The sequence below is a fragment of the Echinops telfairi genome, unplaced genomic scaffold (assembly GCF_000313985.2).
Source record: "Echinops telfairi isolate 266 unplaced genomic scaffold, ASM31398v2 ScPeMD7_7;HRSCAF=31, whole genome shotgun sequence".
Taxonomy (NCBI): Eukaryota; Metazoa; Chordata; class Mammalia; order Afrosoricida; family Tenrecidae; genus Echinops; species Echinops telfairi.
In genome coordinates, this window is record NW_022103904.1 from 621,105 (window position 1) to 638,797 (window position 17,693).

Sequence of the window (17,693 nt, forward strand, 5' to 3'; positions counted from 1 at the left end):
AAAAAAAAAAAAGGCCAGGCACGTGCTCGCTTCGGCAGCATATGTACTAAAAGAGGGCCAGGCAGTTACCAGTAAGATCTAGAATGCCTACTTAGATCAGGGCGTGTAGCACTGTGTTGGGCAGGCCAAGTACAAACTTGGGCCAAACACAAACTTGGGCCAAACACAGCCATGTCCTATCACTAGGATTTCTATTGGAGCATACATATACACACAAGGCTAATGTAAACATGAGTTAACTCTTATACTTTGAGAAAAAGGATGTGTACAGTGTACAGAGATTAGACCTGCTCAAGGTGAACAGAGAGAGAATTTCTGGGTGTTATGTTTTTTCACTTTCAGCATGAATATGGCAGCATACATGTATATGTATGTGTGTCTATGACGGCTTCGCTATTCCTAAAAACCAGCAGCAAGTGAAACAGGTGCAGTTGGTTGCTAACCTCAAGTCTGCATCCTCGTAATGTGGGTGATTGACAATGGGGCGAAGCGTGGATAGTTTGACACTTGCCATGGTGGGCATGGCACCGGCGAAAACAGCATCTGAAAAATAAGATCACATTTCTTGAAGGAACAGTTTACAGAAAGCCAAGAGTTAAACTAATCTATCAGATTTGAACCCCAATTACGAAAGATGACATATATTTAAATGATAACCTTTTAATTAATTCTTTTTATTCATTTAATACTTATTATTTATAATAACAATAGTTAACTTTAGTTTCATGCTATCTTAGTGTCAGGAAGTGTCTCAAATATTTTTACATAGTCATTTAATTTGCACAATTACTCTGAGAGGGGGGTTTTTTAGATAGACAGATAGATAGATAAAGACAGAGACATGACGCGATGGCTGGCTCAACTTTGTAGCCAGGCTGTGTCAGAACCCATTTTTGGAAGCACTACACTAGTCTCCTGTCACGATGCTGATCCCTACTCAGGTTCCAAGACGAGAAATCTCTACGAGATCAGATGGCTTCGTCTCTTTCCCTTGGAGTGACTGGTAAGCTTCACTGCAGTCCTTGTGGTCAGCAGCTCAACATCAAGCCCACAGGCCACCAGGATTTCTTTTTACAAAAGCAGAGGACTAGAAATCATTAAGAGAATTTTCCATCTTATTCCAATAATTACAAATATTAGACATTAAGAGACCGTTATAAAGGGCAAATTTCAGAGCATATGATTTCTTTTTTTTTTGCATATGATTTCTTAAAATGATTTTTAATGGACTGTGAACTATAGGCCTGAAAATATTTTAGAACAGTGGTTCTCAACCTTCCTAATGCCATGACCCTTTAATACAGTTCTTCATATTGTGGTGACTCCCCCCGCCCCAACCATAACATTATTTTCGTTGCTACTTCCTAACTGTAATTTTGCTACTGCTATGAATTGGGCGACCCCTGTGAAAGGGTCAAGGGATTGTGACCCACAGGTTGAGAACTGCTGTTTTAGAATAATTTAATTTACTGTTTTCTTCCTTGGGTTGTCTTTAACTATTCATAATTAACTTTTCTTAGTTTCTATGTGACTTTATATAATTTAGACATTTCACCAAATTATTTTATTACTTGCTAATAGGACTTTTGGGAGTATTGGCGTGAATAATTATAGTGTCCTATGGTCGTAACTAGAGATACTCTTAACATCAACAATATGGCTTCAGTTTCAGGTGCCTTAGATCAAAAACCAAACATTGACTTTCTGGTACTTCTATGTATGACATGATTATAAAATTGTGAAGGCTATCATTTTTTAAACAGCACAATACATTTAGCAATACCAACATGGTATGTTATTGAGATTTACTGTAAATAATTTACTTGCAAATACAACTAGGCCTTCTAAATGTATCTTTCAATGAGATTCTCTCTATATGCCTTAAAATTTGAAAATACACCTGTTAGTGAAGCAGAAATGTCCGTTACTGGAAGATTCAATAATAAGTGATAAGTTGTGAGGCTAGAGTAATGGTTCTCCACCAGGGGATATTTGGCTCACTGGGGATACTGTCAATGTCTGGAGACATTTTAAGTGGTTACACTGGGGGAGGAAAACCCTACTGGCATGTCATAGGCTGAGACCAGGGATACTGCTAAAGTTTTGGCAATACACAGGAGCTATATCTATGCAACAAAGAATATCTCGCCCCAAATGTCAAGTTGTTGAGGTTGTGCAGCTGGGCTAAAAGAAACAAAGTCCAAGGTCAAGATGCTCTAGAAGAAATTGAGTATGCCTGTCTAGCAAGAATTAGAACCACTGAGGAGGTACCATTTACAGAAAAAAAGGTAGAGAGAAAACTGCCTGGCTTTTTCTTTGCTCTTGAGGTAAAGATGAATATCATGTTGGTTAGTGAATAGACCATGGGCTGGATTTCAACTCCCATTTGTCCTTTCAGTCTGACATCTTACTATGGATCTTCTACCCAAGTCTCTGTCACTCCACCAAATGAATGAGGAAACCATGAACACAGGGTATGTGATGTGTAAGACTGAGAGAAGGGGGTGATCCGTTTTTGCTGCCAGCCCCCTAGTTGTAAGGATGAGCAGGAGGGAAGAGAGAAAGCTCAGAACCGTCGGAGCGCATGCTCAAGATCTCTGTCTGAAGTTGGGGAGGCCAGTGAGACAGGTGTATCGCAGACCGTGGCTGGGAGACTCAGAGGAGCGGCACCGAGATGATGGGTACCTTCTCCTTGTCTATGGAACTGTGGGACAGAGTGACAGGTGGGCTGGCTTCCTGGCCCATGGAGGCAAGGGCCAAGGGACCACGTGACAAAGAGACTAAGAGCTGGTTGCTGGCTGAGAAGACCAATAACTATATCCTTAATGCTTGCTGAACGTGACTTGTGGTAAGTGATTTCCTTCATAAACTCCCTTAAGTGTGAGTACTCTTGTGAGTTCCGTGTGACCATTGTAACATTATCGAACCCAGCATAACTACAGAATGGTAAAGGAGGATGGGGAACAGGGACATGTCTGACTTGGCTCATGACCATGGGGAAGTCAGAGGAGGTCAGCGATGTCCACCGCCATTGCTGTGTATTACATGTACAATGCCACACACTGTGCACAGACTCATATGGAGAACCTGACTATAATCACTAGTCTCACCTACACTATAAAACTTCAAGCCGAAGACCAACTATCTAAATTGAAACTAAAAGAGAATTACCTTGGCTAATGGTGGCTAATTAGTAAACTGGTGTCCATTGACTAAAAGAGAATAGAAAACCATACTCAGGCATCACAAGATGAATTCAAAGATAAATGAAGAGTTTCTGTCAGAGAAAATTACTACACATCAAAAAGTCTTTGCTAATGCCACAGATTAATTATAGAAAGTGTTATAAAACCATAACCAAACCATGCAGTAAATTCGGACTCACAGTGAGCTATGAGACATTAGAGTTTCCGAGGCTAGATCATCTTCTCAGAAGCAGACTGCCACAAGTTTCCTCCATGAGCAATGGTGGGTTCAACCCTCCAGCCCGTCAGCTAGCATGCAAGTGCTGAACCACTGTGCCAGGCACTACTGTAGACATACTTACTCTCGGAACATTTTTTTAAATATAAAGTAAATATCTATACCCATGAGGTAGTTTAAAATAAATTTAGGAGCTTGGAAAAGTAAGCTAAAAAGAATACTTTACAGTATCCAAAGTGGGATTTAGTCTAATCTCTTGAAGACAGTTTAAGGAAAACAGAATAGCCAAGATTTTAACCCCTCTGCACCTGACTGCAGAAGAAAGAGGTTTTGAACTCCTGTGATGATTTACAGTCTCAGGAACCCACAGGAGCAGTTCTACTTTGCCCTATCGGGTCGTCTGAATCCAAATAGACTCAATGGCAGTGAGGGGGGTTTTCTCGGAGGTGGTGGTAGATGGGGAGTAGCACACCTAACATGATAAAACAGGTGGTTGGCAATGACTGCAGGGAGAGGAGAGCCAGGAAATTCTTCACAAGCAAAATTATCTTCTCCAATAATCTGTTTCAAGACGGAAATGTTGCCATAAATATTTACTTCTTTTGGAGCTGATACTAAGGGCTCAATAGCAAGTCAATGTTTACAAAATAATGATGGCCACATATGTACAAATATGCTTGATACAATTGATGTATGGATCATTTTAAGAAGTGTAAGAGCCCCCAGTAAAATTATCTTTTCATAACATTTATTTATTTATTGCTGCTACAGTTAAAACAACAATCCATAAGAATTAAAGAATATAACTTGTGAGCAAATATCAATTCCTAGGTTAATTAATATAATTTTTGAGTTACCTAAGAACAGTTTAAAGAGGACAAAACTCAGGGTGCAGTGTAGCATCGATGAAAAAATTCAACTTTCCTCTAGTTCTTTAATGCTTTCTCCTCTCACTAGCATGATTCCAATTCTACCTTAAAAATCCGGCTAGACCAGATAATAGCTGGAAACACAGGGAATCCAGGACAGATAAACCCCTCAGGACCAAATAATGACAGTAGTGATACCAGGAGGGGAACGGGAAGGTGGGGGAAAATGGGGGAACCAATCACAATGATCTACATATAACTCCCTTCCTGGGGGGGTAGACAACAGTGGATGAAGGGAGACATTGGACAGTGTAAGACATGAAAAAATAATAATAATTTATAAATTATCAGGGGTTTGTGAGGGAGGGAGGGGAAAAAATGAGGAGCTGATACCAAGGGCTCAAGGAGAAAAAAATGTTTTGAGAATGATGATGGCAACAAATGTACAAATGTGCTTGACACAATGGATGGATGGATGTATTGTGATAAGAGTTGTATGAGCCCCCAATAAAATGATTTTTTTAAAAAGAGGACCAAAACTACTCTTTGAAATGATTTGATCTAGGAAATATTAATGATATATCTATCTTTACAAATTTTATATTCTATGTATTATAAATTGTATGTATTTTGTATGCACATGTAAAATAGCAACTAATATAAGGTATAATCACACACATGTGGGTTTAAACATATAAGTAAACAGCTGATTACCTGGTCTGGTATTATATTTGATCCACTGTATAAGCTCTTCCTGAGGAAAATTACTAAATTCTCCTATTATGTTCCACTGATTATGGAGGTTGGCACAGCCTTGTATTGACATCACTGTTAGAAGGCCAAAGATAACATTCTCAAACCGAACTCTGCAAAAGAGCCAGCTAAAGAGCTGAAATGAAAGACACAATGTATTTATAATTCATCTGTACATCATTTATCTCTAGTTTATTGTTTGTGAAGAGTTCTATAACTCCCACGACAAATTATCCCCTTGCTACTTAAACTTTAATTACCATTTAATAATAATTACATAATATGTAGAATTATCATCTATAGTTTAAAATCAAATCTTTTGAAATTGCAAAGTCCAGTAAAAGTTGGAGTTTTCTCACCTCAAAAGAATTAATAAAGGAATATCTGATCTTTCAAGTACTGGTTTACTGACAGGGATTAAATTATTAAAGAATAATTTTAAGACACCTTGGAAGTAAATCTTTTAACATTTGGCTGCCTTTTATGGACATCCTGCATAACAAGGGGAAATCCTTCTGGATTGACTATGATATCCTAAGCAAATATACTCAGACTCAAAACTAAATAAGGTGTTTCTAGGTACCTCAGGCACTGCCTAGCTCCTTTGTGTCATTCTTCTATGTGCTATAGGCCTCGATGCTGACGAGGCCAAAATACACTCGGGCCTCTTCACTGAGGCACCTGGAAGGGAGCTGGAGATTCACCGCGTCTCCTCTGGGGTTGGAACTGGACGTAAGGGGAGTTTTAATGGGCTGGGAAATTCTTGCACAGACCTTAACTCAAAATGATGGTGTTTAAGGATAAGATACTAACAGTGGAGAAAGTGAGCCTCATCACGTGTCTCAATGGGAGTTCCTGCAGGATTAACTAATCACTAATTTCAGATAACTACGTCTACGGTGCTAGTGAAGAAGACTGATACTACCATGGACTGCAAAAGGAGCAAACAGATCTGTCTTGAAAGAAATGCAGCCAGGATGCTCTTTCGAGGAAAGGATGTACTTTGGACATGGTATCGAGAGAGGCCAGTTCTTGGGAAAGGACATCATGCTAGATAAAGCAGAAGGGCAGCGAAAGAGAGAGAGGTCCTAGGCAAGCTGGACTGGCACAGTGGCCGCCACGGTGGGCTCGAACAAGAACCCTTGTGAGGATGGTGCGAGACCTGGAGGTGTTTCGATCTGCTGTACATAGGGTGGCGATGAGTCAGAACCTACCGACGACACCTAACAGAAACAGCAACACTAAACCTCTAGTTACTTTTCTTATTCTATATTGGACCATGAACTTACCTTAAAATCATTTCAGTTATTTAAATGAAGGCATTTAGTGTTTTCATATTTTGGATTACTCATCAAAGCCATACTAACTACTGTGTCATTACTATATTTTTAGCTACGGAAGAATGAATGCCTTACCCGTTGAGAGCAGATCAAGGAAGCCATAATACACATGTGAGGGGTCAAAAACAGCTTCAGCCTCATAATTAAAATGGCAAGGGCAGAAAACGCTACCAACTGCAAGGTGTGGAAAACTAGCTATGGAAATAAAACAAAATGACATTTTCACTATGTTTTACAATTAATAAGCATAAAATTCACTAAAGTGAAACCATTATTCAATTGAATACCCATCTTTTCATGTAGTATTGAGTATGTTAACGTTTTTTAATTCATTCAACATAGATTTATTGATGTCTACTATTTGGCAGGTACTGCTCTTGGTGTTTCAGGTACAACTATGAATGAAACATTGAACAATTTCTGCCCTTGCGAAGCTTACATGTTAGTATATTTAGTAAATGGAGACAGGTAATAAGAAGACTAAGGCAATAAATTTACTACATAGTCTATTGGATACAATGGTAGATGAGAAAATGGAGCAGGGAAGGGTGGTGGGGCCATAGGTAGGCATACTGCCATTTTCAGTAGCATCATCAGGACCAACTTCATTGAAAAGGTGATATTTGAACTAAGAACTTAGGGATGTGAAGAAATGAGCGATAGAGATTTTTAAAAATATGGGATATTTCATAGATTTGCTTGTTAGTCAGTCAGCAATAGAAACCCTAGCAGAACATAAACTACATTCTTTTCAAAGTAGTAGAATTATGTTATTATTTTTACAAATTACGAGGGTATCCTACTTTGATCTGGATGGGGTTTCATGGGGCAAAGGTTTTAACAAAATTTTCTGACACACGACTTCTAAAATATCAACTAATTCTTCATTAGAAAATTGAGCAAAGAATTAAGACAAATAATTCATACAACAGAAAGAAAATGGTAGTTAAATATTCATGTGCTGGTATTCAAATAAAGTAACTGTTAAAGATAGTGAAGTAGCATTTTAATTTATCCAATAATAAAACAATGATGAGGGGATGCAGTGAGACAAACATCGCAGTCATAAATGCGCCCCCTTCTCTAACTCAGCAGTGTCTATCAAGACTAGAAAAAAGCCACATCCTTGATTTATCAGTTCCTGCTCTAGGAGTTGCACACAAGCAAATAACCAAAGCACAAAGTTGCTGCTACAAAAATGATCATTAAAGTGTCTGTTGTCAACAGCCAAAACAGAGAGTGTGGGAGTGCAATGAAGAGAAGTAACCAAATGATTGCACTTTCACAGGTAGACAGCCGGCAAAACCAATCACGTTGTAGGCGATTGTTTGATGCCCTGGAAAAGCGTTCAAGGCATCAACAACCCTGTGGAAAAATACACACACACATGGCTGTGCTGGAGGCAGGCGGGGATTGCATGATACACACCTCAAACGACAATGGCTCTGTATTTTCTAATTATTAAAATGTGTGAAAATATGAAAATATTTTATTATATTACATCTGCCGTGAGCGCCTTTTTCCCAAATGATGTTATGTGACTTAGCATCACGGTGAGTTGGCTAGAACTAGCGTCTGCATTTGCCTAGCTCCGGAGTCCATGCTGCACCAGCACACTACACTTCCTCTCCAACACAGCACAGCCTCTGCTGGGCTGGCAACATGAACGGCAGTGAACCCAGCAGATAGAACTCAGTTGATTTCTCAAAAAAAGGAATTCTCCCCCTAATTTCTTTATCCTGAGAACTCCTTCAATAGTTGAAGTTCCACACTGGTTAGGATGCCTCCAGGTCAACCTCATAGAAAACCCTTTGGCTAAAAGTAATAGGAAAATGGTGTTATCGACAGAAAACACAAACTAAAGTGACTTATAATACAGAGGATCAAATATAAACTGATCAAAGAACATAAAGAAGTAGAGACTCAGAGGTATGGCTGTGAGGGACCAAATGAGGTATGAATGGGTCAAGGGGCAAAATTCAGGAGTGAATGCTATCAATCTGATCTATTCTGGTCTTCTATTTGGGCACTAGTTCCTTGGCAACAAATATTGGTCATAACTCTTTCTCGTCATGTTCTTTCCTGTGAACTACTAGGTATTCTTCACTGGGTTCTCAGTCTATAAACTAGGAAAATAGGATAAAAGACACTAATTTGGTGAAAAACTGAATCTAAAGGTATCCATTATATCATGAGGAAAATTTACAATGGGACTCTTTCATCTAAGATCTTTGATTATCAGCCAGGAGGAGGCAATCCAAGGGTCAAGTGAGCTGAAGGCTACAGAGTCCCTGACTCAGAGGGACAGCAGAGAACCAGCAATCTGGAACTCTACTCTGGTCATTGATCCTCATCTAATTATGACGCCAACCGGGCTTCCTATCACATACAAAGCACAAGCAGTATCGCTCAGATTCTATGCCTCCTGAAAGGTGAAAACAGCCCCTGTCTCTCAAACCGGGTAGGAAGAAAGGTTTATCAGGTGAGAGTCAAAAGCAGGAGCTGGATAAGGAGCCAGTCTGTCACCTGGTTCACTGCACTGACATTTCTTATCATCCCCTTCCTTACAAACTGCAGTTTGGAGAAATGTAAACCTCTAATCTTCCTGTTGTCTTTTAGTCTAAAATGAGTAAGCGATTTGCTACCACTGTCTTCCTGTTAGTCTCCTTGACTTGGGCTTTAGCCCTCTGAACAACCATTAGCTTTATTGCCAATAAACCTTGAAGTATCTGAAATGCAGATCAGATTCTACTTAATAATAAAGTCTACATTATTTGCATGCAAAGCCTCCATAGTTAGAATCTTGTCTTCTTTTTCCAGCTCATATGATGCTATTTTTTTTAACCTTTTATAAAGGTATATATTGTGCACCAAAAGGTAGATTAGGTAACAATTTTACTTATTAGTTCAATTCATGGTTGATTAATATAAAATAATTTACACTGGGTGATAGTTGATGAAGCAGTGTCGCATAGTAAAATGAATAGTTAAGAGCATAGATTCTGTGGTCACAGATTCATATTCCTTAGTCCCACAGAACTAGAGCACATAAGCTTTGTATCCTTTCAACAATTAAATAACTTCTTTATGTCACAATTTTATATTATAGAGAATATATTTTATTATATAGATGATAGCAATCTCTACTTCAAGCGGTTTCCTAAACAAAAAACAAAACAACACAAAAACGACCAACTCACTACCATGGAAGGGATTTCAACTCAAAGCAACACTTGGGGCTTCTGAAGCTATAAATCTTTACAGGGCCAGGAAGCCTAATCTTCCTCCTGTGGTGGCTGGTGGTTTCAAACTGTTTACTTTCTGGTTAGCAGCCCAATGTGTAACTCACTATGCCACCACTCATCTAAAGGGGATGTAGTGAGGATGAAGTTATAATATATGTCAATGTCTCCCCCACCCACACCCACCCACCCCATCCAATACCCTGCACAGAACTCTACTAGTTGAGGGCTCCGGAAACAGATTACTCGGATTCTTATCCAAGCTTCACTACAAATTAGCTCTGTGACATTGGGTAAGGTAATGCATTTGTCTAGGACTCTATTTCTTGGCAGAGATCCCTTGACTTTTCTTCCTGGACACACGGCTAGACTACATCTCCCGGTGCCCGGACAGTAAAGCGTGGCCATGTGGCTGAAGTCTCAGACAGTTCCTGTGCACTATGCTCATGTTCTTTCTCTTGTCTTTGTTCGATGTAGGCGACTCCATCAACCCTGGAAGTCACATGTAGAAGAGAGCAAGGGCCCTGCTTATTGGAGAGTCTCTTGCTGACCAAGAGCCTGCGGTTGGAAATTTAGGTGACGATAGGTTTCAACTTAGTTTCGGTGAGTCATCACTGAAATGTTAGCGTTTATCTTTGCAACAGCTAGTATCACCCATGTGACATGATATCCTGATTTACGAAATGGAATAATATGTGATGCTATTCAAAAATATTTTTATCATTAGCTATTCCTATTAAGTTCAAATTCAATTTTCCTCTTGTGAATTCTCCCCTTCCCTTCAAGACCCACTAGAAGTTCCATCTCCTAGGGACTTGAACTGCCAGCCCACATGGATCTTTCCTTTTCTTACTGTGTGCCCCTCAGATATTTAACACCACACATTATTTATTTCATGGCTTCTACATAAAAATGTACATACTTAGGGCAGAAGCAACGCCTGTACCATGACCCTGCATCACACAACACAGTTGAGCTCATGCTGGACTGATTGTCCAGCCAGTGTGGTGAGCTAAGGCTGTGTGCCCGGGGGTCTGTAGCTGATTAGCTCCGGGGGCTAAGACACTGTGGAAGCAATAGCAATTACTGTGGAATATCAGATGAAAGCCTGAATGTAAGAAGAAGGCAGCTTAATTCTATTTCATGGTCATAAATACATTTCTGGCTTTCAAATCCTTATTACTGTTCAAAACTGAGAAGAGATTAAAGAGTGAGAAAGATCAGCAGAAATTTATTACCCATGCTGAATAATCAAGCACTACTGATGTTCTTATATCATCAAAATTATTCCTTGCTGTGAATTACCCTTGAAGTAGAATTTAATACACAAGTCTACCAGAGATTAAAATAAAAGCTTTACCTCACCATTTTCAAGGAGCTGTTTTCTGGAATAAAACAAAAATATGCTCTATTTATTCAATGTCCTTATAATATGGCTGCATAAAAGTAAGTTTCATTCATTTGTTATCAGGCTCCTAAAAAACTGATTATAAACTATTTAGGACCACTAACAGAACACATAAACGATTACACATACTACTAAAAACAACAGCAATTTCAAAAGTATAATTTAAAATCATCTTATTAATCTATTCTTTGGTTAAGGTAAAAATAGGGTTTGCTGATGGCTGGAGATTGCAGCTCTGGAAAGATTAATGAACAGACAAGATTTCTATAACCATGCAGCCTGTGGGTATACATCAGAGAACCACTCTTGGGTTTTTGCGTAGTTTTCATTTTTGACAATTATAAATAGCATGAACATCCTTGTACATAAAATTCTGTGAGCATATCTGAGTATTTCCTTCGGTTATATTTCTAGAAGAAAACCAGTTGGCATGAAGCATATACATATCTTTAGTTCTCAAGAAAGCTGTCCAATCTATGAAATCTTTATAGCTCTCCTGCTGTGTTCTAGGCACGGTGCAGTGAAGAAAGATGTTAGTAGCATAGATACAGTTCATGTCTTCCTGTAGCTTACAAGAGATGCACACGAGAGCTGCAAGACTTCCGTGGCAGAGGTTGGGTCTTTTAGTTTCTGGAAAGGATGTGCAGGACAGAGGGGCCATCTAATCATGGATTTTGGAGTTTGAGAAAGAAGTTAAGAGTGTTCAAATGAAGGGCAGGGGCATACACAGATCTGGAGATTTTAAAATGAGGGCCTGGGGAAGGGCTCTCAGGACAACAGAACAATCATGGAAGTATTCTGCCTCTACTGTGGCTCCTTTCCTGCTTCTACAGTCAAGGGTTGGGGTAAGTGGGCTTTGACTCCTTCTGAAACTATCCTCACCGCAGAATCCTGCAGTGGACCACTGCATGCAAGGGAGCGGCTGGACAAAAATGTTATGGCAGAGAGGTTGAGGGGAAATGGATTTAATAATACGTGGATACATTAATGAGGAAAATATTCTAAAACTGACTCTGGTGATGAGTGCACCAGTCTCTTTAATATATTTGCCATTGAATTATATGATATGCGAATCATATGCCAATAAAATTGTTAAAAGGGTAATCAAAATTCAAATCACAGACTTTATAAGAATAAAAATTAATGGTAAAGCTACACACAACCATGCTGTTGTGGGTCATAGTCTTGATGATATTCGTATAAAAAGTTATACCTTTAAATACACTTATTGGAAAATCATGAAGGTTGTTAATAAATGAACTTGGACATCCATCACAGGAAAACCGTGAAAAGGAACCAAAAGACAGCATAAGAGGACATTAATCAAATATAAATAGAAATTAAATGAGATGAAGAGGAATCATCACAAATATCAGTAAATTCAAAAGTGATTCTTTGAAAAATCCCCCTCTCCTCCAAAAGAGCCTCTAACAAATCTGAACAGGAGAAAACACACGCCTGGTGTGAACACAGAGCAATACAACTGCAGAAGTTAGTGCGATTCCTCTGTCAGAACTCCTCATGCAAGAAAATCAAATCAAGTTGCTCAGTTTCTACAAATATATATATTACCCAAAGTAACTCAAGAACACCTGTATTCTCTCATTTAAATACCATCTGGAATTTATTTTACTATCTGGGATGAAGGAACTATTTAAATTAAAACATTTTTTTCCTAAATGATTTACCAAGTGTCTCAATACCACTGACTGAATAATTAAGGATAAGTTTTCTAATGATAATTTTAACAGCAATAATAATCAGCATTCTATACTCCTAAAAAGCTCTTCAAACTCAACTGCCTTTGAGTCAATGCTGACTCACAGCCACATTATAGGACAGGGTACAAGGTAGAACTTCCCTGGTGAGTTTCTGAGACTATTTATGGAAGTAGGAAAGCCCACCTTTTTCCCACAAAGCTGCTGATGGTTTCAAACTGCCAACCTTATGGATCATAGTCCAATGGATCATAGTCTAATGCGTAACTACCAGGCCACTAGGGCTCTATACTTAACATGTATTTATTCTTCTAATATATACAGCACCTGCTTTGTCACTACCACTGTTTACTGATGATGATGTAAATCTTTAGGGAGCAGACAGCCTCATTTTTCTCCCCTTGTGTGGGTTTGAATTGTTGACCTGGTGATTAGCAGCCCAATATGTAACAAACTACATGTCATCAAGGCTCCAGAGCCGTAAAATCCCTTACCCATAGCAGTGAATGAACATACGCCATATCCCTCGGTTAGAGACACAACGATTAAATTCTCTCTGAATTAATCTAAAGTATTTCAGTACAGAAAGTATGATGGAGGGCTGAAGGCAGGGAGGATTCTTAAAACATTTATTCCAAAGTTCATCTGGAAAAGTAAATGTAAGCAAATGTGAAGAATGATGCTAATGAGTGGGGTTAGGGGAGAGAGATTGAAAAAGTATAGATCAGACTCAGAAACAAACAGATCAACAAAGAGAAAATCTGAAACAGACTGTGTACAATGAGTTTGTAAGCATGTAATAAGAATTGACATTTCAAATGGTTGGGAAAATGACTACACAATTTCTGTTGGAACAATATTTCATTTAGCGGAAGCAAAAGGTAGGTTTCTATACCCCACCACATCATGAAATTAATGCAAAAGTGATTAGCAATCTATTTAAGATAGAAATTATTAAAACACATATTTTAATAATTTTGATATCGAAAGGTATTTCTAACAAAAAGTTTATATACATGCACAAAACTACAGAAAGTTGATAACTATGAGTGGATAAAAATTTTACACTTTTCTAATATAAGATCACAAAAAAAGTATAAACTGGCATGTTAGAAGGAGTTATGCCATCCACATTACAGACAGAAGGTTAATATCTATAATATTTAAAATCTTCCAATTTTTAAAGGTCAAGATGAAATAGAAATTAAAAAAATCCCATGACATCGAGGCTGTGTCTTCTCATAATGACCCTATATGGGTTTCTGAGGCTGTACATCTTTATGGGAGCAAAGAGCTCTGTCTATTGCACAGCAGCCGGTGAGTTTGAACTGCCTACCTTGTGGTTAGCAATCTGTTGCTTACCTGATAGTGCCACCAGGTCTCCTTACAAACTTAAGAAAACATGCAAAACTTCACCAAAAAGTGACCAATTAAAGTGAGTACATATTTTAGTATATGATCAAACCATTAAAAATTCGTTAACTTTGGTGTTTTGGGGGCTGCAGGAAAATGGATACTCTCATCACTACAATTTCTTAGCATTTACTCAATTGCAAAATATTCATTCCTTATGAACCAGCAGTCCTATTTCCAGTATTTTACGCTACAGTACTCCCAGAGTAAGGACTTTCATTACGCATAGCATTGCTTGTTATGGCAAAATGGTCAAAACAAATGCCCATTGATGTAGGAATGCTTAAAGCCATGGGACCAATCACGATGATGAGCACTAGAATGCTAAGACCACTACAAAGTATAAATAAATACAGTTAAATAAGAATAACAAGTTGCAGAATAATAAGAATGCTGTGATTCTACTTTAAAAAAAAATTGTGGCTCTGTATTTCTTCTCCAGAAGGATACATACAAAGCTGTTTACAATGAGAATTTCTGAGCTGTAAATACAAGATAGGGAAATACCCTCTTTGCTAGATATGCTTCAGTTTTAACTGAATCTTACTGAATGACTACAAACATGAATTGTTTTTATGACTTAAGGTACCTTTCTGCCCGTACACACACACACACACACACACACACACACACAAACACACACACACACACACACACACACGCGCGCAAAGGGCTGTCACTTCAAATTTGCAATCATTTAAAAAGATTCCTTATCCTAAGCTGAGAATCTTCTACCCAATCCCCCTACATGTATGTTCTTTTCTATATCACCCTCCTCAAATATTTGATGCTAGCTGTCATGTACCCCAAATCTTCAATAAAACATCTCAAGTCTTTCGATCATTTTTATGGGGATGGTTTTCAGAGCTCTGAACACACACCTTTTCGAATATCAGGACATGTTCATTTGAGCTCCATCCAAAGGGAACAAAGTAGAATAAGTATTATCCCCAAATTTTGGAAATGATTCCAACAAGTGCACCGTGAGATATTAGCGTTTCTGGCAATCAAACAACACTGTTTATGAAACATGCAAGCATAGATGTAGGGTTCATGGAAACTCATATACTGTCCTTCAAGATTTTTTTATAAAGTTAAAACAATTCTAAAACTAAAGAGATCATTAAATAAAAAAAATCAAATGACATACCTAAAAATATTAAATATAATTTGAGATAAGAATTCCCTCAGAAGGAAGTTTTCTTCACGATTTTCTTGTAGCCTGTAGCAATGTGTGATTCATGAGTCATGTTATATTTTATTGGCATTTACTTATGCCTTAATTCTAGTGACTTTACGAAAATCACAAAATATGCAACAAAATTTTTTAGGACAAAAATTTTAATAAATATTCAGAAAATGATTTTAATTTTTCTCAAAACTAAACAACCAAACAAATAAATCAAAACACAAGCATAGCCAGCATGACACTAGCTTGCTTCTGCTTGTTGGGTCTATATTCTAGTGCTATATTGAAACTACACTGCATCACTTTACTCTCTAAGCCAACACAGAGTAAAATCAGCTCCAAGACAAGTTCAAATACAACACTTAAAAGAAAGAAAAATATTTTATCTAGCCTTTTAAAAACAAAACATTCTTTGCTTCATATCTATTTTCTTCATCATAGTGCTTTATCTACATGCAATTTAAAATTAATATTACATTAAGTTATTGAAAAATTGAGTATCTGCTTTCCAAACAAATTTGATATAATTACCTTAGATAAGTGTTTGTAGACAAGACACACATAATATCATGAGTAATCTGTGAATAAAATAAAATCAATATAACTTTCCAAGGAATCATACATTTAAAATGGTCTAATTAATTAATATTGAACACAATAATCTAGAAAGAAGTACCTTTTAAACATCAAAAAGTTGAGTTCTGACTTGCTGGCACCAAAAATAGTTTAGTACCAGCTCTGCCAAAGACAACTTAAGCTACAACAGAGACGCTTCTTAAACTGGGGGTCATGGTCACGTAGGGTTACTGTAACTGAATGCAGGGAGGGGTGTGAAAAAAATTGGCAATGGTAAAACATTTCTCAATGAGCAACAACAAAAAATTAACTCCAAATCAAATGCATAATGAATCCACGGTATTTCTGCCTATGTTTGCCATGTTGTAAATTTCCTGAGAGTAACAGATAGAAAAAATTTCAGAAGCTTAATCATAGTGTTTGAATAGATGCTTATGGTCCATTTCAGCTTTAAAATTCTAAGCTTTGATATGTGGGTGATTGGGTCTTTACTAGTGCTTTCAGTTTATATTTTTACTGGGTGGTGGTGGTATGGGGAGAGTTGGCTTCTGTTAAAAGGTAGCTTCTTCTCTGTACATGGAAAGACTGTTCTAAATGTTTCTCCCATGCAATATTGGAATATCTATCTACTTATACATCTATTCATCCATCCACATGCATGTGTGCATATGTCGATATTTACACTTCATCCAAAACTTCTGCTTGCTAGAAAATTGCTTACGGGCCTATCTGTTTTCCTGGTCACTCTCTCAGCCTCAAGTGACCACTGAAGAAGGCTCAAGAGCACTCACCAAAAAGTACTAGATGACGGTGAGATGGGAGAGAGGGAAGAGTGGTGTGGTAGTTACCTAATCTGTTGTCAATTTAAGACTTAAGAGTAAATAGGTGGAGTTTAGCCTGTCAATCAGTTCGCAGCTTGATGACCTCATTTGGAGGCACTAAGGAGATAAATAGCTAGCTGGAGGCAGGACGCAGCCTCACTCCCTGCGAGACATTGCTGATGACGAGCCTGATGGAGCTACACTGATGCAGCCAGGGGCCAGAGCTAGAGGAGCCATGTGGAGACCCCTGCCAACGCTGAGATGCTTCTACCACCACAAGACTTTCCACCACTGGCCTGTGATCTTCCTACATGTGGAGTCATTTCTGAGTCTGAAGAGGAATTTCTAGATTGGTATCGGACATATGGACTAATATCAGACTTATGGACTTGATCTGGACAGGGCTGGGATGTTTTCTCAATATTCAGTTGCTCTTGTAAATAAAGCTCTTTCTTATACACAGTGTCTATGAATTTGTTTCTCTAGTCTACCCAGAGTAACACAAGTGGAAAGGGAATATGGAAGCTAAATTTTTCCAAAGAGTCTTTAGTATCAATAGCATCAACTCAAACCATAGGTTAAAAAAAAAAAAGGAAAGTAACTGAAAATTTTATATTCCACATGGTATATGGTTTATAACATAAACATTGAAAATAAATGAATTTGAATTCTAGTTAATCTCATATCTAGACTTAGAGTATTTAAAACTCATTCATTCAAAAGTATGCTGCTGAGAGAATGTGAAAACCACAGATACTACCATGTAAATTGAAATTCAATGTTAAAGTCTGAAAGTATTACACATTAACTAAAATAAATGAGATTCCAGGAACATATTCAAACTAATGGCAATACAAAAGTACACTTTTTAATTAATAAATCACTTTATTGGGGGCCCCTGCAGCTCTTATCACAATACATACATACATACATACATACAT

The 17,693-nt window shown here is 37.9% G+C and overlaps 1 protein-coding gene across 5 annotated transcripts in view; it reads right to left on the reverse strand.

Annotated features, from left to right (window-relative positions):
• TBX20 (T-box transcription factor 20) overlaps window positions 1-17,693 on the reverse strand; it is a 165,211-nt gene that overhangs the window by 14,118 nt on the left and 133,400 nt on the right. For 2 of the 5 annotated variants that reach the window (XM_045286325.1, XM_045286328.1), the window contains 5 exons: window positions 15,887-15,933; window positions 10,988-11,012; window positions 6,461-6,580; window positions 5,007-5,181; window positions 444-543 (listed from right to left, as the gene is read on the reverse strand). In XM_045286325.1, coding sequence (XP_045142260.1) covers window positions 444-543; window positions 5,007-5,181; window positions 6,461-6,580; window positions 10,988-11,012; window positions 15,887-15,933 — 467 coding nt within the window. Of the gene's footprint in view, window positions 1-443; window positions 544-5,006; window positions 5,182-6,460; window positions 6,581-10,987; window positions 11,013-15,316; window positions 15,389-15,886; window positions 15,934-17,693 lie in introns of those variants that run through there. The other 3 variants (XM_045286324.1, XM_045286326.1, XM_045286327.1) reach the window with 3 other exon arrangements.